This window comes from Balaenoptera acutorostrata, chromosome X (assembly GCF_949987535.1).
Source record: "Balaenoptera acutorostrata chromosome X, mBalAcu1.1, whole genome shotgun sequence".
Lineage (NCBI taxonomy): Eukaryota > Metazoa > Chordata > Mammalia > Artiodactyla > Balaenopteridae > Balaenoptera > Balaenoptera acutorostrata.
Window position 1 is genome coordinate 131919335 of NC_080085.1, and position 25223 is coordinate 131944557.

Below are 25223 nucleotides of genomic sequence, written 5' to 3' on the forward strand. Positions count from 1 at the left end.
GAGTAGTAGTGTGCGATATGGATATCTGACAGCTCTATTGATCTGTTAGTCTGTTGATGGGCATTTAGTTGGGGGCTCATATAAAGAAAGCTGCTGTGGACACGCAGGTACAAGCCTTTGTATGGACGTGCTCATTCATTTCTTTTTGGTACACACCTAGAGCGGAATGGCTTCCTGGGGGTAGGTGAAGTTCAAGTTCATAAGAAGCCGGCTAGTGGTCATCGGAAGTGGCTGGCCCACTTCGCACCGCGGCTCCACTCCGTTGACGACACTTGCGTTTCCCCGCGACTGACGAGGCTTAGCAGGAGGCGGGGCGGGGCTGTTGGAGGAGGGGGGAGGGCCCCACAGGGAGGAGCTCGGGGCCCCGCAGGGCCAGCTCCTCATTCCTGAACCGCTAGACCCCGAGGCCAGCTGCCTTCTGGTTCTGAGCTGCGGCCTCGCCCAGCTTCTCTCTGCGGCTTGGCAGCTGGGAGGCGGGGAAACCGACGTCGCCGACCTTGACCCCAGAAAGTAAAGACAAGCTTCCAAGTGTGTTTAATGAAACCGAAGGGACCTTCTCCCAGAAGAACGAGAGGAGCACACAGGCAGACTCCCTGTGGCTGTCTGTCCCGGCTCCATTCCGCAAGTCCAGGCCAGTGTCTGGTGCTCCGTGGGCACTTCTGGCCTGAGTAACTGTATGATCTGGTTTCCAGACTTGACAAAGATAACACACACACACAGCACACACAGCACAAAGAAAACTGCAGATCCTTTTCACTGAAATGCTGATGCATATTTCAAAAATTAAAAATTAGCTCAGACAATCCAAAAGCAGATTAAGAAATGAATATACCATACCCAAGTGGAGTTCATTCCAAGAGCGCAGAGATGATTCAATTAGGAATGATGTTACTATAATTAGTAATATTAATACGTCCAAGGAGGAAAGCATGACATCAGTAGTTGTCAAAAGGTATTTGAAGCAATCCCACTTGTGGGTATCCACCCAAAAGAATTGAAAGCAGGCACTGGGACAGATATTTGTACACCATTGTTCACAGCAGCATTACAATAGCCAAAAGGTGGAAGCAACCCAACTGTCCATCAACTGATGAATGGACAAAGCGTGGTAGAGACACACAGTGGAATGTCATTCAGCCTTAAAAAGGAAGGAAATTCTGATACATGTTTCAACATGGACAAACCTTGAAAACATTGTGCTGAGTGAAATAAACCAAGACACAATTGCACAGAGTGTATGATTCCATTCTATCAGGTGCCTAGAGTAGCCCAGCTCGTAGAGACAGAAAGTAGGATGGTGGGTGCCAGGGCCTGAGGGATGGGAGGGGGAATTATTGTTTAACGGGGACAGAGTTTCAGTTGGGAAGATGAAAAGAGTTCTGCGGATGGATGGTGGTGACGGCTGCACACCAGTGTGAATCACCTGAACTTGAATGCCACTGAACTCACAGTTAAAAGTGGTCAAAAGGGTTAATTTGATACATATTTTTACCACAATAAAAAAATGAAGGGAAAAAGGTATTTGGTAAAATTCAATTCGCTTAATAAGAGAGGAATTGGAATAGATGACATTCCAGTTCACTACGGCTGCACAACAAACTACCCCAAAATGGTGGCTTAAGGGACTTCCCTGTGGTCCAGTGGTTAGGACACCGCGCTTCCAGTGCAGGGGGCGCGGGTCAGATCCCTGGTCGGGGAACTAGGATCCCACATGCCGCGCGGTGCGGCCCAAAAATTAAAAAGCAGAACAAAACAAAAAAACCGGTGGCTTGAAACAATGCCAAGTGTCCGTTTTGCTGGTGGGTCTGCAGCGTGGGCAGGGCTCATCTCTGCTCTATGTGGTGTCGGCCGGGGCCAGCCCACCAAGGGCAAGTGGGTGCTGGATGGTAGCTGGGCGCTCAGCTGGGGTGACAGAGGGCACTGATTCCTTTGCACACGTGACCTCCGGGTCACCTTCCTCACCGCTCGACGCCTGGTTCCAAGGGTGGTGAGCCTCTCAAGAGACAGACCTAGCCTTGGATGTCCCTAGTCCCTTCTGCCAGACTCCATGGTCAAGGGGACTCTACTTCTTGATGGGGGAGTGGAAACGTTCTGGAAGAACAAGTGGGATGGGAAATATTACTCCACCCATTTTTGGACAGTGAAATCTGTAAACAGATGCTAGTAGCTTCAGAGCTGATATATCTATCTCTCAAGCCAAAAGGCCCTGCTGTGCTTCATGGTGAAAGACAACATCCCACGATCGATCACCATTATTATTTCACACTGGAAAAGATACAAGGAATATGTGTTGGAAACGACAAAGCAAAGTTCTCATTATTTGTAAATAAGATGATTGTACAACTGAAAGGTCCAAGATAATCAACTGAAAAAAGAATTCTAAAACATAAGCAAATGCAGTCAGTTGGCTGGTTACAAAATTAACACCACACCAAAAAGGGGGCAGGTTTCTATGAAAAAACAAGTTAGGAAACGTTGCGGGGTATCCCGTTCCATCCCCATTTCCTGAAGCCACACCAAGAACGAGAAAACTTGACAGTCTCGAGTCTCCTTTGCTGGGGGTCACTGCTCCTCTCAGCAACTGGGCCCCGCATCTGTCAGGGAGGTGTGTTTCTGGTCCGGGCTGCTGAGATGGCATGTGAGGCAGGCCTCGCCAGCCCGGATTCTGGCATTCTGTGCTGGGTCTGATCTGAGACCGGGCATGGTTTTCTCTTTGGGCTTGTCTGGTTTTAGGATCGGGCTTCATGCCTTTAACCAGCCTTCGCAGGTAGTCTCAACTCCTTGGAAGCATATGCATGAAAATGGTTTTATTTTTACCAGCAATTGCCCCCACCATTGGGTTGTAGTAAGTCCCCCTTAAGAAATGGGAGGCCGAGTCCGTCACTTTTCACTGTAGTCAGTCTCATTCTGGGTCTTAAATCCAATGGTGTTCATTTGCAAACATCCCCCTTGTACCCGATTCAAGTCTCTCCCCTGCCCAGGAGCCCATCCGCCTCGGGCTCGCCTTCTCCCTCGCCTCTCAACCCTCCCCACCCCACGGCTCTTGCTGCTGGGGGGGTCCCTCAGTAGGACATCCTTGTGGGTAGAAGTCAGCGAGACAGCCCACTTGAAACGCACCATCTCCTCGCTATGCCAGACGGTGGCGGGGCAGGCCGCCCGCGGCCAGGCCGCCCTGGCTCACTCGGGTCCCCCAGCACCAGGAGCTCCGCCACTTCCAGATGAGATGGGGATGACTCGAGCGCCTCTGGTCTCCAGGGTTGGTTCTCTGGGGGCACCCCTCTCTGGGCTTTGCAGAGGGCAAGCTGCCCACGCGTTCCCCTCCAATGTTACAGCGCCGCCACCGGTGCCCCTCGTTGCCTGGTCGTGGGAGGGCCGGTTGTGCTGGAAGGTGCCTCTCAGCCAGCCCCAGGGAGAGGTGGCTTCCCCCACCACCAGGGTAGTTCCTGACCTGCTCAGGTGAGAACTGAAACCACGATCGCTCAGCCCTTAGCTCCCGGTGCCTGTACTATGCCAGGACATTCTTGTCTAGCACGTGGAAGTTGCAAATAACTCTATTGTTGATTTCAGAAGCTTCCTCCAAATCCATTTATCCAAACATTAGATTATTCAACCGGCCCTCATCAGGGTAACAGCCTCCAGCCAAGAACCACAGCAGGCTCAGGGGGCTTTTCAGAGGGCCCTTTATTCTTCCAGTTACCTGCAAAGCCTCCGCTTGGCAGGATCCGCCAATCCTGAGCTGGGTTTGCTCCATCCCAATCAGAACCCCTGGTTGAAAGACCTGCCTTACACCAGACTGGAAAAACCTAATTAAAAACACCTCACCCTTGACCTCGCCCCTCCAAGAAGCCTCTAAGGCTCTGTCAAGGTCGTGGTCTCTCTTACTGCAGGCTGCAATGATCTTGGCCTTTTTTGACCAACAAGTCATCTTGGTGGCCTCACAGGGGAATGAGTGGGAGCCAACAGTGGCCGAGGGGGTGTTACTTGTGAAATGTGACACCAGTACCCTTTCCTGGTCCTGTGTGAAGCTGCGCTGGGAACAAACAGGCCACCCTATCCCCACGACGAACAATGGTGGCCACACACACATCCTCAGCGTAGGCTCCCGGGTTAATTAGCCGAAGATGCAGAATGGTCCGAAGCCAGATGGCCACATGGGGTGTGGGGAGGGGGTGCAGACGCGGCCTCAGCCCCCAACAGGCCTCAGCTGGGGAGGGTCCCCGAGTCCCATTTCTGCTTACACTCGGGGGTCCCTGGGCTTGTCCCACTGCGGGAATGCCTCTGTGAAAGGTGAGAACAACTTGCTGAACACGGGCCCTTTGCATATGATTCCATATCATATGTGATTTTTGCTGTATTCAGTTTTTCTACTTTCTGAGACAATTTTGGAGATTTTTATTTTTCAAAGAAAATCATTCATTTAATCTAGAATTTCAAACGTACCGCCGGCATAGGGACTTCCCTGGTGGTCCAGTGGGTAAGACTCCGTGCTCCCAATGCAGGGGGCCCAGGTTTGATCCCTGCTTGGGGAACTGGATCCCACAAGCCGCAACTAAGAGTTTGCATGCTGCAGCTAAAGATCCCATATGCCGCAACGAAGAGCCGTGTGCCGCAACTAAGACCCAGCGCAGCCAAAATAAATAAATACATAAATGTTAAAAAAATAAGCTATTATTCAAATGTACTGGCATAAGGTTACATTTGGTATTTAGTATTTTAAAAGATTTAAATTTCCTCCTTAGTCCATGAGTAGTATTCCACTGTATACATACACCGCATCTTTTTTTATCCATTCACCTGGTGGACACTTAGGTAGCTTCCTTATCTTGGCTGCTACGAACATTGGGCTGTATGAATCCTTTCAAATTAGGGTTTTCGTTTTCTTTGGATATAAACCCAGGAGTGGGATTGCTGGATCACATGGTAGTTCTATTTTTAGTTTTTTGAGAAGCCTCCATATTGTTTCCCGTAGTGGCTGCACCAATTTACATTCCCACCAACAGTGTACGAGGGTTCCCTTTTCTCCACATCCTCGCCAACATTTGTTATTTGTGGTCTTTTTGATAATAGCCATTCTGGCAGGTGAACATTAGTACATTTTTGAATGGAAAGTACCAGGAACAAAGTTAAAGACACATCACAAATGAGGATAGAATACTTGTAACACATATGATCCCGATTATGGAAAGAACTCTCCGTACCAATAAAAGACCCATAGCCCAGTGGAATTTAACCATGAGTATGACGAGAAAGCTCACGTGAAAAGAAATTCAAAAGGCCAATGCAGGCAAACCAGTGAAGAACGTCCAACCTCACTCATACTGAAATGAAAATAAAAAGCAAGATATGCCTTCCTACCGGTTAGATTTGCAAAGGTGGGGAGTTCCCTGGTGGTCCAGTGGGTAAGACTCCCCACTCCCAATGCAGGGGGCCCGGGTTCGATCCCTGGTCGGGGAACTAGATCCCACACGCATGCCACAACTAAGAAGCCCACATGCCGCAACTAAGAGTCCGCTTACAGCAACGAAGATCCTGTACGCGGCAGGGAAGACCCCGCGTGCCACAACTAAGACCTGGCACAGGCTAAATAAATAAATAAATATTAAAAAAACCAAAAAGATTGCAAAGGTGAAACTTTTGCCAATACCTGGTGCTTTGGAGGCCACGTGGGCTACATGTACCAAAATGACCTAGTGATCCAGCTCCCAAGGGTCTCACCTAAAAAATACCCTTGCCTAAAAAACATACCCTTGCCTAAAAAAATACCCTTGCCTAAGTGTGTAAAAATACACATGTGAGGATGCAGGATTGTTTATGGTGGCAAAAGCACAAACAGAAGAAAGAACTGGAAACAACCTGACTCTCCGCAGAGGACCACTTACGTCACTTGATAGTATATTCAGACAGTGTGCGCACCGGGGCACAGCCTTCGGGGGCCCAGCTGGGTGCAGGGGGGCGAGCGTGGTCTGGGTCTCAGGAGGTGGACCACTGAGGCTTGCGTGGCTGCCCTCTGCTCTCGGGGAGGAGACGCAGGTGGGGAAAGTGAGAAGGGGTTTGTCTTCCTTTGTAACTACACTCATGTACTGTTTGGGATTCTTCACAAAGAGCAGGTATTTTTAAAAGGCAGTGTTTGTTTTTTTAAAAAATGGACTCTAAAAATGTTCTGGCTAGGAAAAAATGACCACATGGCGGCCGGGAATGGGGCTCCTGACCCCAGGTTGGCTTTGCTCCCAGCCTGCTCACTGGTTGCCTTAGAAACAGGCTAAGAGAGGGGGAGCCAGTTATCTTGGGGAGCCATTAAGGCAGTGACTCAGCAGAAAACCCAACCCAGGAGGGAGGTCTCCATTCACTGTTTGTGCCTGCTGACTTTCATTCTCTTCTAGAAAAACAACAGCGAGGGAGTATTTCTGATGTCACATTTGCAACCCAAAAAAACCACCCAGCATTAGCATTAGCGGTGGAACTTAGTACGGTTCGTACCTTCAACGGAGAGAAAAGTGAACGGACATAGGTTTGCTTGGACTTCGCTCTGGCTTGCCTGGGCACAGATCTGTCTTGACTGACAGCACAGTTTAACCTCTGAGTTTTGTGAAGAGACCCGACTGGTAGGAGAGAAGGCTGGAGGGCCAGGCAGGGGCAGGGTCCCCACAGCACGATGCAGGCAGCTGCAGCCAGCCGTGACAGAGCTGACGACGGTTTGGCCAAGGCAGGGCCATGGAGATGGAACGAGGCAGAGGGGAGAAATCTACAATGTGGAAGAAGATAAGATGTGTTGGTTAGCTGGTGTGAGCGAAGGAATGGGAGGCGTCAAGAAAAACTTCTGGCGACCTTCTGATTCTGGCCACGACTGATAGAGTATATCAGACTAACTCTCACTGAAAACTGCTAGAGAAGCTGGACAAAATGTATATTTTTGAAGAACCATTTGAAGGCACCAGAGAACAAGCAAGCAGCAAAGGCCTGACTTGAGGGGCTACAATCCTTGAGATGAGGGTGCAGGCAAGAGTCACCCTGGCTGGTTCTCAAGCAGCAGAGGAAAGAGGACAGAAGCAATATTTGCAGAGATAGTGGTCGGGAATTTTCCACAAGTGACAGAAAGACATCAAACCCCAGGTTCAAGGAGGTTACAAACATTAAGCAACAGAGACACCAAGAAAATCACAGCTAGGCACGAAGTGCGTCACACAGTCAGACCGTTGAAAATCCAAGACAGAGAAGAACTACTGAAAGCACCTAGAGGGAAACAAAACATTGACTGCAGAAGCAATGTAATAAGACTGATGATGGCTTTTCAACAGAAGTAATGAAAGGTGATGGGATAATATATTTAAAAGTGCTGAAAGAGAAAAACTGCCAACGTGGAGTTCTATACCGAGCAAAATAGCCTTTAAAGATGAAGGCAAAATAAATACATTTCAGGCAAACGTTGGGGCAACTCAACGCCGGCCTACCTGTCCTGTAAGAAGTATTGCAGGTAGTTCTTCAGGCTGAAGGAAAATGACCCTGCACGTGCAAGGATGTTCAACGTCATTAGTCACTAAGGAAGTAGAAACCCAAACTTCAATAAGCTAGTCCTTCACACCTACTAGAATGGCTATCATTGAAAGGACAGACAGTAACGTGGGGTTGGTGAGGACATGGACAAATTAGAGCCCTCACAGGTTGCTGGTGTGGCTGTAAAATGGCGCAGCCCTTGTGGAAATAGACAGGTCCTCAAAATGTTACACATACGTTACCACATCACCTAGCAACTCCACTCCCAGAGGAATGAAACACAGCCACAGGAAAACTTATACACAAATGTTCATAGCGGCACTATTCATAGCAGCCCCAAAGTGGAAACAACCCACATTTCCATCTATGGAAGAATGGATAAACAAAATGTAGTCTTGGGACTTCACTGGTGGTGCAGTGGTTAAGAATCTGCCTGCCAGCGCAGGGGACACGGGTTCGAGTCCTGGTCTGGGAAGATCCCACATGCCGCAGAGCCACTAAGCCCGTGCGCCACAACTACTGAGCCTGCGCTCTAGAGCCCGCAAGCCACAACTACTGAAGCCTGCGTGCCTACAGCCCGTGCTCCGCAACAGGAGAAGCCACCGTAACGAGAAGCCCGCGCACTACAACGAAGAGTAGCTCCGGCTCGCCGCAACTAGAGAAAGCCCACGCGCAGCAACGAAGACCCAATGCAGCCAAAAATAAATAAAATAAATTTATAAAAAATTAAAAAATGAAGCGTTATTCCAAAAGTACTGACGTCTAGGCCATGGGCCCCATAGAGGGGTTTTGGTGGTTTGCAGTAGTCAAGGTCAGAAAACATCTGAGGATGGATCATGCTCGTTAATGGCCCCTATGGTGATGTTATCCTCTGATTATTTTCTTGACCTTATTTTCGGTCAAGAAATGAAATCATCTGAGAAAGAGAGCAAGGGAGGGAAGGAGGGATCCAGGGTGGAAGACCAGAGCTGCGGGAAGGCATGCAGAGCGTTAGAAGGGGACTCTATGAGGTAAACACAGCAGAAGTCAAACCACGCCAACGTGAAGACAGCAGCACCAGGGCAAGGGGGAGGGGTAAATGCAGGGCTGCACACCCGATCCGCAGGGTAACCCAAGAAGGATGACACCAGTGACACTGAAAGAAGGTGAGAAAGGAAAAAGGAAGGAACAAAGAGCAGATGGGACAACACGGCCATCTCAGGAGGGAGAATGGGGCGTCACTGGTTAGTGGGCACAGGGTTTATGTTGGAGATGATGAAAAAGTTTGGGGGTTTTGCTAGTGGTGATGGTTACACAACAGTGTGAATGTATCTAGTGCTACTGAATCGGATCCAAATGGTTCACATGATAAATACTATGTCATGTGTATTTTACCACAACAAACACACACACAACCATATGGGCAATTACATTAAAATGCCAATGAAGGCATTGTCAGGCTGCATTAAATGGAAAAAAACCCCCGACAATACGTTGCTTAAAAGAGTCACGTTGTATTTTGAAAAAACAGCTATATTGAGGGAAAATTGACATAAAATCAACTGCACGTAGTTTAAAGCCTAGTCTTTGAAAGTTCTATCTGTGAAACCGTCACCACAATTGAGAGAATGGCCATATCCATGACCTCCAAAAGTTTCCTCTCGCCCCTGGTGACCCTTCCCTCCCGCCCCTCCCTCCCCGCCCCCCCAGGCAGCCACCTATCCGCCTCTGACGTTCATCATTAGTCATCGGGGAAATGCAAACTCAAACCACAACGGGTCTAAACCCTGTTAGAATGATTACAATGAAAACGTGCTGAGAACACCAAGTGCTGGCGAGGATGTGGAGCAACTGGAACTCTCACAAACTGCTGGGGAAGGGGGGTAAACTGGTACAGCCATGCGGGAAAACGTCTGTCAGCAATCTGCTAAAACTGACCGCACGCATCCCGCGTGACCCAGCCGTCCTGCTCCCAGTACGTATGCTTGGGCTACTCTGGTACTGCGTCACTCTAGCTAAACTGAAATGATGTTTCCCAGAGTCCCACTCCCTGTGTGGTCCCAGGTCAGGGTTGGCCACAGGAGAAATCTGCTTGGGATCTGGCAGGTGGGGGGCAGCAACCCCCAGCAGCATTTCCCATGGGTCCAAATTCCAGGCCAGCTGCGCGCCTGACTTTGTGCCGTGGGGTGCCCGCTTGTCTGTAGGCCACCTGCATCGCCAGCATTTGGATACAGCGAGAAAGATGCAGGCTCCATTCGGGTTTGCTCTCCCACGAACGGCTGTTTCTCCCTTCCAGAGGCCAGGGCTGCTGACCTGAGGCCCAACACCAGAGGCAGAAGCCACAGCCTCATGTAGATTTGCAGGTCTAACCGTATCTGTAACGATTATTCTCTTACCAATAGTCGCTCTGCCTCTCGGCCTAAACCCTAACGGATGTAACATCCAAGAGGAAGGGGGGCATCCATAACCAAGACATGCATGAAAATGTCCAGGGAACCTTTACTTATACCAGCACCAAACTGAAAACCCAGATGTCCGTGAAAGGGAGAAGGGACGAAATCGGTCTGTTTCTACAACAGAACACCCCTTGGGCATGAAAGCCCATCAGCTACGGCTGCTCGCAATAGCACGGCTGCATCTCAAAACTATGTGCTGAGCGAAAGCAGCTGGGCACGACAGGGCCCGTGCTACACGGTTCCATTTATGGGAAGTTCAAGAACACAGCGGACTCATCTATGTGTTTGCAGCCAGCCTAGTGCCCCTCTCGCATGAGGAACCTTGGCAGGGGGACGGAAATGCCCTTGGGCTGGTTTTCAACCCGTCCATGAATCTTGACACTCCTCCCATCAAAAGCTGGACTGTAATTCCTTTCCCCTCGAGGGTGCAGCACAAAGCAGACCATGAAAGGTGACACAGCCTCCAGCAGGCTGTCTCAAGAGGTTCAGTCTTAGAAGCCAGCCCCATGCTGGGAAGAAGCCACACGGCCACAAGGAAGAGGTATGTGTAGGTGTCCTAGTCCCAGCAGGGTCCCTGCCTAACCACCAGCATCAACCACCAGACACGTGTGGGAGCCTCCGGATGGTGCCAGCAACCAGCCTTCTGGTCACTGCAGCTGACACTGAGCTGTCCCATCGGAGCCCTGCCCAGGTTGCAAGTTCACAGGCAAAGGTAATGTTATCGTTTCAGCCCCTCAACTTTGAGGTGGTTTGGAACAACAGATAACTGGTACCGACTTAGATCTCAGCAGTGGCTGTCACCTGGCTGTTTACAGCTATACAAAGTCAGTGAGCTGATGAAAGTAGATCCAGGAGGGAGGAAGAAATAGATCCTGCAGGAGAAAGATGGGGTGATCTTAGGACTGAAGAATTCCTCAGAAAAGAGGGGAAAGTTCCGATTCTGGCCAGAATAGCCCTGTCGTGTGAACAACTAGGAAACCAGTCAAAATATTTGAAACAACTATTTTCAGATATCGGCCAACAGGCAGCGCAAGACTGTGATCAGAAGGCAAACACGTGTGGCGACCGCTACGTGCAGCCTGCACTTCCGCCTGGAGGTACTTTCCAGAATACGGTGCAGGAGGAGGGGGCTCCTGAGCAGAACGAGTGGTCTCAGTTATTAGAGCTCACAAGCCAACAGCAGAGAAAAAATAGGATACCAGAAATATTTGATTAATCAAAAGAAATCAGGAATAGAGGAGAAAAGGAACAAAGAACAGATGGGACAAATAGAAAATAAATAGCAAGATGATAGACTTAAACCTAACCATCACATGTAAATGGATTAAACAGACCAATTAAAAGGCAGAGATTATGAGAGTGGTTAAAAAAGTAAGACTGAGGGACTTCCCTGGTGGCGCAGTGGTTAAGAATCCACTTACCTATGCAGGGGACACCGGTTCGAGCCCTGGTCCGGGAAGATCTCACATGCTGCGGAGCAACTAAGCCTGTTGGCCACAACTACTGAGCCTGTGCTCTAGAGCCCGTGAGCCACAACTACTGAGCCCGCATGCCACAACTACTGAAGCCCGCATGCCACAACTACTGAAGCCCGCACACCTAGAGTCGGTGCTCTGCAACAAGAGAAGCCACCTCAATGAGAAGCCCACGCACCACAAAGAAGAGTAGCCCCTGCTCGCCGCAACTAGAGAAAGCCTGCATGCAGCAACGAAGACCCAACACAACCAAAAACAAATAAATAAATAAAATTGATTCTAAAAAAAAAAAAAAAGTAAGACTGAAAAAGAAACAGACAAAAACCAAAACAAAACAAAAAGTAACACCAAACCATATGCATCTATAACTGCACTTTAAATACGAAGACACAGATAGGTTAAAAGAACAGAACCGAAAAAGTTATACCACGGAACAAATCAGGCATAAGGAAGTTGGGAGTAGCCACTCATATTCATACCAGATAAAGCAGGCGTCAAAAGAAAGCACATTACCAGAGATAAAGAGGGGCATTAAATGATAATAAAAGGGCCAATTTATCAAGAACACAACAATCCTAAATGTGTATGCACCCAATGATAGCTTCAAAATACATGCAGCAATATCTGACAGAACTGAAAGGAGAAAGACAAATTCACAATTACAGTTGGAGGTTGCGATCCTTTTCTCTCAGTCTGCCAGAGACTCGAACACTATCAACCACCTTGACCTAACTGACATTTACAGAACACTCCACCCGACTGCTGAACATATACTCTTTTCAAATACACATGGAACATTCACCAAGCTAAACCATACATTAAGCCATAAAACAAGTCTCAATAATCGTAAAAGAAATGCAACTATACGGAGTAAATTCTCTGACCACAACAGAATTAAAAACACATAAGAAAAAGATATCTGCAAAATTCTCAAATATTTGGAAACTAAATACACTTCTAAGTAAGATATTGGTTAAAGAAATAATCACAAGGAAAATTAGAAAACATTATGAACTGAATGATAATGAAAACAGAACTTATCCAAATGAGTAGACTGCAGCTAAAGGTGTTCTCAAAGGGAATTTATAGCTTTAAATGCTTATGTTAGAAAAAGAAAGGTTTAAAATCAGTGATTCAAGGTTATGCTTTAAGAAGCTGAAAAAAGATGAGCAAAATAAGATTTATTACTCCAAAACAAGTAAAAGAAAGGAAATGATAAAGAGTGGAAAATCAATAAAACAGAAAATGGGCAAACAATGGAGAAAAATCAGTGAAACCAAACTTGCTTCTTTGAAATGATCAATAAAATTGATAAGCCTCTATTTAGGCTGATCAAAAAAAAGGAAAGACAAAAATTACCAATATTGGGGATGAAAGAGGGGCTATTGCTATAGATCCCACAGACATAAAAGGGTAAGGGGGGATTATTAAGTTTATACCAACTTAGATGAAATGGGCAAATTCCTTGAAACACACAAGTTACAAAAACTGACCCATGAAGAAACAAAATCTGAAGGGCCTCATATCTAGTTAAAGAAATTGAACTTATAATGAAAAACCTTCCCACAAAGAAAACTCCAGGTGCAGATGACTTCACTGGTGAATCCATCAAACATTTAAAGAAGTAGCACTGGGGACTTCCCTGGTGGCGCAGTGGCTAAGACTCTGAACTCCCAATGCAGGGGGCCCAGATTCGATCTCTGGTCAGGGAACTAGATCCCACCTGCATGCCGCAACTAAGGAGCCTGCCTGCTGCAACTGAGACTTGGTGCAACCAAATAAATAAATATTGAAAAAAAAAAAAGTAACACGAAGGATACACAAGCCCTTTAAGAACACAGGAGGAGGGCTTCCCTGGTGGCGCAGTGGTTGAGAGTCTGCCTGCCAGTGCAGGGGACACGGGTTCGAGCCCTGGTCCGGGAAGATCCCACATGCCGTGGAGCAACTGGGCCCGTGAGCCACAGCTACTGAGCCTGCGCGTCTGGAGCCTGTGCTCCGCAACAAGAGAGGCCGCGATAGTGAGAGGCCCGCGCACCGTGATGAAGAGTGGCCCCCACTTGCCGCAACTAGAGAGAGCCCTAGCACAGAAACGAAGACCCAACACAGCCAAAAATAAATAAATAAATAAATGAATCATCACGTTTAAAAAAAAAGAACACAGGAGAAGGAGACACTTTCCAACTTATTTTATGAGGCCCTGACACCAAAACCAGATAAAGATATTACCAGACAACTACAGATCAATACCCCTCATGAACACAGATGCAAAAATTCTCAAGAGATATTAGCAAATGGAATTCAGCAATATATAAAAGGATAACACATCATGACCAAGTGCTGTTTTTATCTAAGGAATACAAAGTTGGTTTAATATTGGAAAATCAATTTATGGGGCTTACCACGTTGACAAAGTACATGTATGACAATCCCATAGGTAGCATCATACTTAATGGTGAAAGCCAACACTTTGCACCCTAACGTTGAGAACAAAGCAAGGATGTCCACTTTCACCGCTTCTATTCAACATTTGACCAGAGGCCCTAGCAAGTGTAACAAGGCAAGAAAAAGAAATGAGGGAATTCCCTGGCAGTCCAGTGGTTAGGACTCCACGCTTTCACTGCCATGGGCCTGGGTTCAATCCCTGGTCAGGGAACCATGGTCCCGCAAGCTGCGCGGTGCAGCCAAATTAATTAATTAATTAATTAGAAAAGAAAAAGAACTGAAAGGCATACAGAACGGAAAGGAAGAGGTGAAACTGTCTTTATTTGCAGATGAGATGACTGTACGCATAAACTATCCCAAGGTATTCACCAAAAAACGACTAGAGCTAAGGTGTGAATTGAAGCCAAGGCCACAGAATGCAAAGCCAATATACAAAACTCAGTTGTGTTTCTATACACTGTTAATGATCAACTAGGAAACGAAATTAAAATACCATTTACAATAGCGTCAAAATCCATAAAATAGGGAAAATTTAACAACCTGTGAAAGTACTGCTGGGTAGTAGTGTTGTGGATCTGCCACCAGCATGGTGGCTTAATGGGAGTGGAAACAAGAACCTCCAGAGGGTGTGCGGGTGGGAGGCTGGGCTCTGGGTTTGGACAGTCAAGAACACTTGGATGAAAAGCTCTGGAAAAGCTCAAGGCTTTCAGTGCCACAAAGCCTACAAGTACAGCCAGAGATCAAAGTGTAAGTTTTTATTACTCCAGGACAACTTGGACTTCACCAATGCCTAGCTTCGTGGGGCATGTAGTGTGACTCATGATTGCAGACACAAAATCATTCGAAGCCTGTGCTACAGCCCTGGGCTACTTTCAAAGACATTCAGTTACACGAACGCTGACTTGCTTCTAAAAATATGAGTCCCATTTTCATTTTCCTTCCTCTCTGTCTTGCTCCCAACTTCCTGCTGTCTCGGGGCTTCTCACTGTCCGGGTAACACAAGGCTTGGGCCTAGCCAAACCTGGGGTAGTGGCCCCTCTGTCACAAGCAGTGCCCGGGCCTGAGGCTGAGCCTGTGGCCTCTGGAGCCCGACCTGGCGCGGTGGCCCGTTAGGCTGGCTCCCGGCTCCCTGGGGAAGCCTGCGGACGCCGGCCTGCTGGGAGGCGCTGCTGCACTCGCTGGGGCCTCCCAGGATGCCCGCTTCTAGTTAGTGGACTGAACCACAGGACAGCCGCACCTCACTTTCCCCTTCCCAATTACAAGCAGCTGGGAGGGCCCCTGGCCTCATCGGCCCCTGTCATCAGAGTGGCTGCTTTTTCCCAGGGCTTCAGCAGGGTCTGAAAAGAAGGGCTAAGGGCTGCTGCTGTAGGCCTGGGCTGCAGAAGCTCCGCCCAACTCTCAGGGGAGCTGGCGCCCCGCTAGTCCCACTGGACCACTCACCTCTCCTCCTTGGCCTGTGTAGCCAGCAGCCTTCAGACCTGCCCTCCTCCCCGCCACCGGCCCCTCCAACGACATCGGCTTTCCTCTCCCGCGAATGCTGGCCTGAAGGCAGGCTGTTGAGATGTCCTGCCCTACTGACAGCCAGCAGCAGCCGGCCCGGGGGGCCCTGAGCCCTGCCTGTGCCCATGCCCCAAGAGCAGCAGGGCCACCACCTGCCCTCCTCCGTGAGGACGGAGCCCCCAAGGCTGCCGAGGGTTCGCGAGCTGTGAGAACTTCCAAGCATGAGAACTTTGACTTCCGGGTTTAGGGATCTGACCAGGCGGACAGTTCAGCTCTGAAACTCATCACTCTCTTCGGGCCCCTGCCTGTTCTGGTGCCCCAGGCCCAAGTCTGCAGAGGAGGGGGAAGAAACGCCAGTCGGTTAGCAAACAGGAGGAGGCGCTCGAGGGCTGGGCTGCACTTTCCCCTTGTCCCGGGGCGCTCTCTGGAATTAGCGATTTCTGTTCCTAAGCAGCACCTGGAATGGACCGTGGCTGCGGGGGCTGCTGGCACCCCCAGGCTAAGGGAAGGTGCGTGTCGTCAGGAGGAGGAGAGGGAGCTGGGACAGGGCTGTACCCAGGATACACGACTTCCCAAAGGAGGCGTGGGGGCCGGCCGGGCTCCCGGCTGCCGTTCGAGGGGGTGACAGGCTCGGGGAGCGGGGGCCCCACCTGGGCCCCATCAGAACGAAGGCTCCCAGTGGCCCAGAGGCCAGCTGCCCGGCTGCAGAGCACGGTCCTGGGGGTACCTGGGAGGGAGCTAGACGACAGCAGCTGCAGGCTGTCTAGGACCCCATCCTCGTACAAGGCCAGCTTCTGCACCATCTTCTGTCGCGCCGGGTTGATGACAATCTGGGGGGGCGGTGACGACGAGGAGCTGCCCAGGAGCGGTCCTGGGGTGGAGAGAGGGCCCCCTGAGCCACAGGGGCCGATGGCCCTGGAATTCCCTGCCGACACTTCTGGCCCCATGAGCCTTCCCGGTCCCCAGCCCAGCTCCCTGCCCTTCGGAAGGACAGAGGTCCTCAGTGCTCTCTCTGAGAGCGGGGCCTGGAAGGGGCCGTGCCAGGGCCCTGGCTAGCTGCTGGGCCTGGAGCCTGGTCCTGGACTCGGCCTTCCTTGCCCCCGGCTTCCGGGGAGCAAGTTCCTGGCCTCTCCTCAGCCAGCTGGGGCCGCGGTCCGGGGAGATGAGACGGCACGGGACCGTCCTCGGTGGGCCTTTCCAAGGCCAGGTGGGGGGCCTCCCCAAGACAGTGGCCTGGAACTTGCTAAGGACACAGGGAGCTTAACGGTAGGCCCCAGTTCTCTCCTCCCAGAAGGCCGGGGGTGGGGAAGATGGGGACTGCCACCAAAGGAGGCCGCTGGTCCCTCTTCTGGGCACGTGTCCCCAGGTACCTTCCATAGCTGTGGGCTGGAGCCCCGGGCCGCTCCCCCAGCTCGACTCTCGGGTGGCATCCCCTTGAGTACAGCCAGGCTGCCCGAGGGGTGCTGGCGCCCACACGGCGGCCCCTGGGCCAGGGCTGCCTGGCTGGGCCGGGCCCGGGGGGCAGCTCGGGGTCAGGTGCCAGGAATGCAGGGCAGCAGATAGGCCGGACATGCTCTCGTCGCTCTCCACGGGCTGGTTGGCGCCTTTCTGCAGCCGCTCCGTAGCCTGGGCCAGGGCTCCCGAGGGCGCTGCCAGGGGCTGCCATGGGCTGGCACCGCTCAGGGCACTGCCAGAGGTGGACACATAGGAGTTCTCCTGAGGGGAAGGGGGGCTGCGGCTGGCGGCCTCTGGCTCCAGAGACGGCCCTGCCACTGCCGCCTGCAGCTTCTCCAGCCTCTGGTACACCTGCGAGGAGGGAGAGGGGCTCTCAGGGCGAGCGGCCCAGGCTTGGCCGCGGAGACCAGTCACGGTCCTCACAGAAGGTAGTTAAACCGCACAGCGGCTCTGGGTCGTGGACGAAGAAGAGAGCTGTAGCCACCAAAGCTAAGGACTTAGAATGGCTTCTCTCTGTCTTCTAGGAAGCGAACCTCGCTGCCCTGATGCCCTCAAATGGGGCTTCTTCCTCTTCTCAGAGAGAAAGAGGTGGGTGATGGGGAGGGGACTCAAAAAGGTAGATGCAGTGGCGCGGCACACCCAGAAGGGGGCGCAGTAAAGCCTCTCGCCTCCCTCTGTGTACCAGGCAGGGTTCAGTGGAGCTCCAGCCACTCCTAGCAGAAGCACAGGCAGGCAAGGAACATTTGGAGACTTCCTCAAGAAAGAGGTCTGCGAGTTGCTGTGTTTGGCTCCCTACACAGCAGTGCCAGGAATGTGGCATTTCCAGCAGGCCACGGTCCCCCACAGGTGGCTGGCATCTCAGCTGCTTCCCTTCCCCCTGCCTCACAGGACTACCTGGGTCATGGGGGGTCTCCTCTTGGCCCGGCGGTGCAGGCAGCAGCAAGCCAGCTGGCCCAGGGCCAGGCCCAGCTCTGGTGGGCACGGCCCGGGCCTGGGGTCCAGGTGCTTCTTGTAGATCTGGGTGGCGATCGGGGCGGCCCAGGCATCTGCAGCCAGACCTGCTTGGAGTGTGGTCTGGGTGCTTTTCAGGGCCAGCCCAGCCTCCTCGGCTTCCTCTTCGACCAGGTCTTTCTGCGGGACACGTAACGTGAGTGTGGTCACCGGGGGCCATGCCTTCTGCTGCGGCCCCCAGACCCTCGTTGCCGGTGCCCAGTGGTGCCCCAGGCCCCAGGGATCCAGCCACACACACGGCACCCGGGCCCGCTTTCACAGAGCTGACTTCCTGGGAGGGGAGAGGCGCCGACATGCCTCTTAACCAATGGAAACTGCGGCACGGAGGCCCACGGGGGTTTCAACTGGGGCCCAAGCAAGAGACGCTTCAGCGGGGATCTAAAGGGATGAACTAGCCGGAGAGGGCGGAGCCGAGAGGGGTGGGAACAGGACCAGAGGCCACCTTGAGTTCTGACAGGGGAAGGACTGGGAGGAAAGACTGGGGTTGGGGGTGGGGGTGGCCTTTCAGGCAGAGGGAAAGGCTCTTACAAAGGCCCTGGGGCAGGCATCGGGGAGCCGGCCCGAGTCTGGAGGACAGAGAGGGGGCTGGTGGCGGGCAGGTAAAGGGGCTTCCACAGTCTCCTCACGGTTACGAAAGATCACTCTGGCTGTGGCACAGAGAACCAGCGGTCAGGCCCGAGGAGTGTGGTGCGCTGCTCGAGGCGGTGCTGACACCGGGCGGAGCGGCCCACGTGGAGGACGTCTCCTGTTTGGCTGCCCGGCTCTGGCACAGACCCACCAAGACCCGGCAACGGACAGAAATAGCCCCAAGCCCGGAGCAGAAGGCCAGGAAACACACCAGCTTGTAAAGCGTGAAGCACACGCGCCGACTGAGCGGAGAGCGAGCGGAGACGGGCCTGGCGAGGAGCTGGTCAGGCCCCGGGCAGCTTGGACCTGCTCCACAGCACCCGGGAGGGCTTCTCAGAGGCGGCCCCATTCTCTGCCACAGCTTCCCCCGTCCCCACGCGCCCGCCCTGTTCTGTTTTCCACTGTGGCTGGGGCCCTCCTCGCCCACCCCCAGCCCAGGCAGGGTCTGGAAAGGCCCACTGCATCCAAGAGGACAGACAGGTTTCTCCTCGGCAAGGTAAATGAAGCCGTCTGGGGTCCTGCCTATTTTCAAGGCTGAGTCAGCAGCGGCAGAGGCTGGCTCCCATGGGGCACTGCGTTCCAGATCATTCCGCCCTCCGGCTCTACACCTGTCTGTCGCCAGGAGCAGCACCTCCCGGCCTCCCTCTCTCCCTCCCCGCCTGCCTCTCTCCCTGCCCTGCCTCGGGAGGCTCACCAGGTACTTGGTCTGGGCACCGTGCATCCTCACAGCCCTCTGGCCAGCCAGGGTCTCCAGCACCACCTGGAGAGAGGACAGGCTGGAGGGCGGGGCAGGCAGGGCCACTGGGTGGCGAGGGGTGCACAGTGGACGGGGGTGCCCACCCCAAAGAGGCTGCTGGGCGCGGACCGGGGCTGACAGGAGCACATCCCTCAGACAGGCACACGATGACCGACTCCCAGCAGGGACAGAGCCGCAGCCGTGGGACTAAAGCTCTGGCGGTTTGGAGGGCCCACTTGAAACAAAAGGATTCAAAACTACAAACATGAAACGAGGTGCGGGACTGAGGAAGTGGCCCGCACCGGGGAGGGCGGGGCCCTGGAGCTGAAGCTCCATCAGAGGGCCCAGTGGCTCACCACGCCGAAACTGAAGGTGTCGGTCTCCACGGCCAGCCTCCCCGTCTTGACGTACTCCTCGGGCAGGTACGCCAGGGTGCCGCGCACAGTCCGAGTCTGGGCCACAGCGCTGCTCCGGCTGGGGTTGGCGCCTGCAAACCGGCTGAGACGGGCCAGGCCAAAGTCTCCCAGCTTGGGCATCAGTCTCTCATCCAGAAGGACGTTGGAACTTGGGGAGGGAAGGGAGTGGTGTCGGCCTGGCCTTGGCCCTGGCCCACTCCGTGACCCCCCCCACCTGCCTGGTCGTGACAAAATCAGACTGCCGACTTGCACCTCGCCCACAGACAGTGGCTGGTGCGCCTGCGCGTTCCAGCCACCTGGGGCTCCGAGCACGTGGCCCCCAGAGCACGCTCACACAGCTCAGCCCCTGTTCATCAGTGGGGCCCGTCCTTGGCCTCTGCTTCCACACCTGTCCCACGCCGGGTACTCAGAGCCCCCAGCCCTGACGTCCCCCACCTGAGTCTCGAGCGGGAGAGGGTAGGCCTACTCTCATGGGGGGCGCTCAGGGCAAGGCTTCTTGGGCCCAGACAGCGGGCCGTGGCGAGCAGGCACCACGGCTCCCTGCTGGCGGAAGGTTTGGGAGCAACACCCCTTGCCGTAGACTATGTTCCTGCTACTATGAGAGGCCCCGGGGGCCTGGCTGTGTCCCCTCCTCACCTCTTGACATCTCCGTGGATGAGGCTGGGGCTGTCTTGATGTAAAAACTGAATTGCCCGGGCCGTGCCCAGAAGGATGTCCAGTCGCTGAGGCCAGGAGAGAGGGGACCAGGCCTGGGTCTGGAAGTGCAGAAGGAGCAAAGGGGCAGAGGGGAGGCTGCGGGCCACTGTTCTTTGACCCCCATCCTTCCCTCCACCTGTCACCAAGGGGTCTGGACGAGCAGTTGACTCTCTGGGCCTCAGTTTCCCCTTCTGGAAAATGAGGAGCAAAGTCTCCAGGAGCTACTTCAGAAGAGAGTGGAGACTAAGCTCCTGCGGTGCTCTCTCTGCACAGCGCACAGGGCCGGGATCATGCCCTGGGGACCCCTCACAGACTCTGGCAGTCCTGGCTCTGGGGTGATCAGGATGTCATCGGAGGCTCTCTCCCCGCCTCCCCACACACAGCACGCTTATCCTGAGCCCTTCAGCGTGAGGTTAGAGATGCTCCTGCCCTGTGTTCGGTTAGCCCTTGCGTCTTGTGGGTGCCTCCCTAGATGGGGCCCCGGTGCTGTCCATCGCCTCCTTCCCTCAGGGCAATGCTGACGCGACCCTTCCGCTACCCTGCTTGCAAAGGGGAGAAGCCCGAGTCAAGCTACTCCGAGTCCAGAACCCCCTTTCAGAGGCACCACGAGCCAGGCCTCTGGGCATGCGGGAGCAGCAGGGAGGGGCCCCGGTCACAGAGGCAGAGAGCCCAGGCCCCGTGTCCCGCTCTGCCCGGGTGCCAAGTGTGATGCAACGTGCCAGGCCAGGTAAGGCTACCTGGACGTGGAGGCGGTCTTCCAGGGAGCCGTTGGGCAGGAAGCCATAGACAAGGCAGTAGAAGCCACTCTGAGCACAGTAGCCAGCAAAGTCCACGATGTTTGGGTGACGAAACCTGCTTGAAAAAGTGGGGTCTGAGCACTTTGGCCCCCAGCATCTACCACGCCTTCCATCTGGCCATCGTGGGGACAGTCCCTGCCGGTTCCTCAGCTAGCCTGAGCCCGGCAGCCTTTGGGAGACACACGGTCCCGGTGGGCCTCTCCCGCTGCCCGCACCACGAGGGACGCCACAGGCTCACCGCGACAGCTGCTCCACTTCGGTCCGAAAGCTCTGCTTCACCGTGGTCCACTCCAGGTCTGCCTCCTGTTTTGGGCCCAGAACAAGCAAGGGGCGGGGGCCTTGGACTGGGAAATCAGAGGGCTGAAGGAGCCGTGTGGGGTAGTGGGGGGAGGGCCAGAAAAGTGAGGGTCGGCTAACAGCCTTCCAGAGCCTTTGCCTGGACGCTACACACACCTCCTTCAGTCTCTTCACAGCATATACCGTGTTCCTCATCACGGCCCGGTACACACACCCAAAGCCGCCCTCCCCGATCTTCAGCTCCTCTGAGAAGTCATGGGTGCCCTGGCAAATCTCATGGAGGGGCCAGCAGAACGAAGAGGAGTGGGCCCCCTGCAGGAGGGACACTGGGCTCTCCGGGCTCCGCTGTGGGAAGAGACCCCAGATCAGGTGAGGTCCCGCCTCCTCCCCTCTGCCTAGCCCACCCCTGCTGGGCTGGCTGGGGCTCCCCAGTGTACCAAAGGCTGCCTTCTCACTGCTTGTCTCAAACCTCTGGGTGGGGGCAGGACCCACCTACCTTGATACAGGAAGGGGCTGGCGACGGCAGTGGTGGCTGGAGGGCAGCAGGGCTTGGGGCAGGGCCGAGCTCGGGGTCAGAATGAGCCTGGGAGCCTGGAAAAGCTTCATAAAGACACCAGTGAGAGGCAGGCAGAGACCAGTGGCCGGATCTACAGCTGTGGCCAGTGTCAAGGGGCTCCTTTCCTCAGGTTCATCAGGCCAACCCCCGGGAGCCGCCTTACCTGGTGAGAGGAGGGTGGAGGCCGACGAGTGCAACTTCTGGGGGCTGGGGGCCGCGGCCTCAGAAGGCGCAGAGATGCTGGTAGGCCTCGGGGCGGTGGCGCTGGGGGGCAGAAGGGGGGCGGGAGGGTGCCCTGGGAAGCAGAGGAAGGAAAGGGCTGTTAGGCCCAGGCGGGGGGGGGGGGGGGGGGAGGAGCTCCAGGGGAGGCCCTGGGCGGCCCCCTCCCGAGGTCCTGGGGGTTCTGGGGGTCCCGGGGGCTCCGGGGCCGCGCGCTCACATGCCGTGATGATGTCCCGCGCGCGGAGCAGCTGCAGGTGCGTGAGGATGCGCACGAGGTCGGCCACGCGGGCGTTGCGGTTGATCCAGGGCCACAGGACGCTGGCCGTGCGCTGCCCGGAGCGCTCGCACAGCCGCAGCTCGGTCTGGTCGCGTACGATCAGGGCGGCTGCGGGGCGGGGGTGCGTCAGGCCGGGGCGCCCGGGCCCCGCGCGCCCCCCGCCCCGCCCCGCCCCGCCCCGACCCCGCCAGCCCGCCACCACCCACCGAACTGGCACCAGTCGGCGGGCTCCAGGGCGTCCATCACTTTGTAGAAGCGGCACATGACCCAGGGCGGCACCTCGTACAGGAAGTGCTGCGCGCCGGGGACCGCGGGGTCTCCCGGGCCCGGCCCCCCGGCCATGGCCGCCGCCGCCGCCGCCGCCGCCGCCGCCGCCGCCGCGCCGCCGGGGCCTCTCGGGGCCGCGGCGGGCGCGAGCCTCGGCCGGCCGAGTCCGCGGACACTGACTCACTTCCCCTTTAAGCCGGCCTCGTGCGTCGCCCGGCGGGCGGAAGGGGCGGTGCCCGGGCCCTCCGCCAGGTCCCCCGCCGCCGCCGCCGCCGCCGTCACGAGCCCCGGCCACACGGGGGCGCCGCGCGCGGTCACTCCCGGCGGAGGCAGCGCCCCCGAGCCCGGCGAGGAGGGCGGGGCGGGCTGCCGGGAGGAGGAGCCGTCTGAGCAGGGCCCCAAGGGCTGGAGGAGAGCGGTTCTCGGCCCGGGGGACGACGGGCAGGGCGAAGGCGTTCCAGAAAGGCTAGAAGCGGGCCTTGTGAGAGACGCTGCGAGGTCCTCTTCAGAAGTTTCGGTTTCATGCGGGAGGCTGTGGAGAGTGGTCAAGAGATCCAGGTGGGACAGGGTCAGATGGTGTCACACAAAGGCTCCCGGCTGACTCCACTCAGCTGGCCGCGAGGCTGGGTGCAGGAAGAACGGTCTGGAAGCTCAGAGCATCTCCACCCACCTCCTGGGCCCTGGATCCCATCTTTTCCGCTCCTTCAGGAACCTGCTCCAGCGATTGTTAGGTCTTTGCAGTATCTGCCACCTTTCCTTCTTCGCTGGCTCCTTCCCACTAGCACATAAAACGTGTTTACATGTCTTAGAAACAGGCCTTCAGCTCTGGCTGTCCCTCCTCTCTCTTGTCACACGTGAGGATGGCAGGCTCCGGCTGCTCCCACTCTCTTTTCTGAAGCAGTCACCAGGCACCAAGCTCCGTTCCCAGCCTGACGTCTCCCCACCTTCATCCCACCAGGCTCTGCAGCCGCTGACTTCTCTGGACTCTCTGTTCCCTACCCTGCTGCAGCAGCAGCCACCATTTTCCTGTCACCCCCCTGAACTTCTCTGGAGTCCGTCTCTTCCCCACAGGCCCACTGCCCTCTACTACCTCCTACCTAGATGAACCTAGATCAGCTGGCTTCCCAGACGCTTCCCTGCCTCATCTCTGCCTGAGGGGTCTTCCTTAGGGACAGATCACTCCACACCGACTTCCTGCTGAAGACCTTCCCTCGGTTCCCGAGGCCCTCCGATGGGATCCCGGCTTTTCCGCACGGGCTCCACCGTTGTCACGATGTGGCCCCTTCCTGCCCACCTCTGTCTGGCTCTTTGCACACATCAGCAGCCTTAAGCCATCCAGAACTCCTCGGGGTTCCAAGAGTGCGCCAGGGCTCCCGCACCCACGAGTTTGCACCTGTAGCTCCGGGGCCCTCACACGAAGGTGGAGCTCAAGCAGCCCCTCAGGCGGAGCTGCCCGCAGCCCCTGCTGTGCCTGGCATCCCTGGTGCGTCCTTCTTCAGCCTCGGCACTCATCTGCCTCCCCCACCAGAGGGGGGAAGACCCCCCCCCCCCACAAAGCAGTAAGGGTGCCTTCCTCTTTTGTTTCTCCAGCTGGATGCACGCTTGAAAGGCAGCAGGTCTTCCCTGGCCACCCCCTTGCCCTCTGGATCCTGACCCCAGAGGGCTACTACCCCCCTCCCCGCCCCCAGGCTGTCCGTCCACAGACTTATTTAGGGCTCTTTCCAGAAAACAGGTCCGCCCAAGATGGGCCTCCGTTGCAGCCTCTTCCTAGAAGCTGCAGCCAACGCCGGCCACTCCCAAAGAGGAGGCCAGCCACACCCTGAGCCCCAGTGGCTTCCCATGGGGACAGCCCTTACCGAGACTACCGAGCCGAGGATGGGAAATTACTGGGCCTGCACACACTGAGGGAACAGGGACTTACTTGGTCCTACTTGCTCACTGCTGGACTGCAGCTCCTGGGACAGCCCTGGCACCCGAGGGAAGCTCAGTACGCACACAGGTGAATTTCAACCCTTTGTTTGAATGTTCCAGGCCAGGACTGTCTCGTGCTCCTCCCAGTAGGTGTGTCCACATGTGCTTGTGATTCTGGACTCGGAGCACTTGTCGTCCGCTCCAGGCCATCGACAGCCTGATGGAGGACGGCTGTGGGGATGCCGCCAGCTCCTGAGCGCCCACAGCCTCACGGGAAGCCAGGGAACACGGGCAGCCGGAGCCAGGTCAGCAGAGGCCATGGGAGGGTCTCGGGCGGGAGGCACCAGAGGAGTCAGAGCTGGGGGTGAGGGGCTGGGGGGTTTCCAAAAGCACCTCGGCACATCCGGCACATCCAGGACGACGGGACAGCCCTGCCCTGGCCCTCGGGGAGCCCCGAGAGGGGCTGGTGCGGGGCGCAGGCTGCCCTTTCCTCCCGTGGCCGCCCCCAAAAGCGGCTGGCTGCTGCGTGTTCGGGGACAGCCAGAGTGGATCAGGAAATGCACCACCGTGCTGTCCTAGGAGCTGTCTGATAATGAAAGCCCAGACCTGGAG

The 25223-nt window shown here is 55.1% G+C and overlaps 1 protein-coding gene across 5 annotated transcripts; it reads right to left on the reverse strand.

Annotated features, from left to right (window-relative positions):
• Nucleotides 1-13572: 13572 nt before the first annotated feature.
• Nucleotides 13573-22876, reverse strand: IRAK1 (interleukin 1 receptor associated kinase 1). Of its 5 annotated transcripts, none has more exons than XM_057538650.1 (14): nucleotides 22640-22876; nucleotides 22374-22541; nucleotides 22098-22229; nucleotides 21875-21978; nucleotides 21535-21723; nucleotides 21320-21384; nucleotides 21022-21136; nucleotides 20225-20343; nucleotides 19529-19736; nucleotides 19131-19196; nucleotides 17693-17929; nucleotides 16714-17149; nucleotides 16071-16214; nucleotides 13573-15673 (listed from the first exon to the last, which is right to left on the reverse strand). In XM_057538650.1, the coding sequence occupies exons 1-14, from the start codon at nucleotides 22773-22775 to the stop codon at nucleotides 15612-15614; spliced, it is 2181 nt and encodes a 726-aa protein (XP_057394633.1). In that variant the 5' UTR covers nucleotides 22776-22876; the 3' UTR covers nucleotides 13573-15611. The 5 variants fall into 5 exon arrangements, with proteins under 5 accessions (XP_057394633.1, XP_057394632.1, XP_057394634.1 ...); XM_057538649.1 differs by having other exon boundaries at nucleotides 16071-16235; XM_057538651.1 differs by lacking the exon at nucleotides 21535-21723 and having other exon boundaries at nucleotides 16071-16235.
• Nucleotides 22877-25223: the final 2347 nt, after the last annotated feature.

Coding starts and splice junctions, on each gene's coding strand:
- IRAK1 (XM_057538647.1), bottom strand. CDS start 22,775: ATGGCCGGGGGGCCGGGCCCGGGAGACCCCGCGGTCCCCGGCGCGCAG. Junction 16,236..16,713: donor CCAGCCCACAGCTATGGAAG/GTACCTGGGGAC, acceptor CCTGTGGCTCAG/GGGGCCCTCTCTCCACCCCA. Junction 15,674..16,070: donor GTCGTCTAGCTCCCTCCCAG/GTACCCCCAGGA, acceptor CCTCCTCTGCAG/ACTTGGGCCTGGGGCACCAG.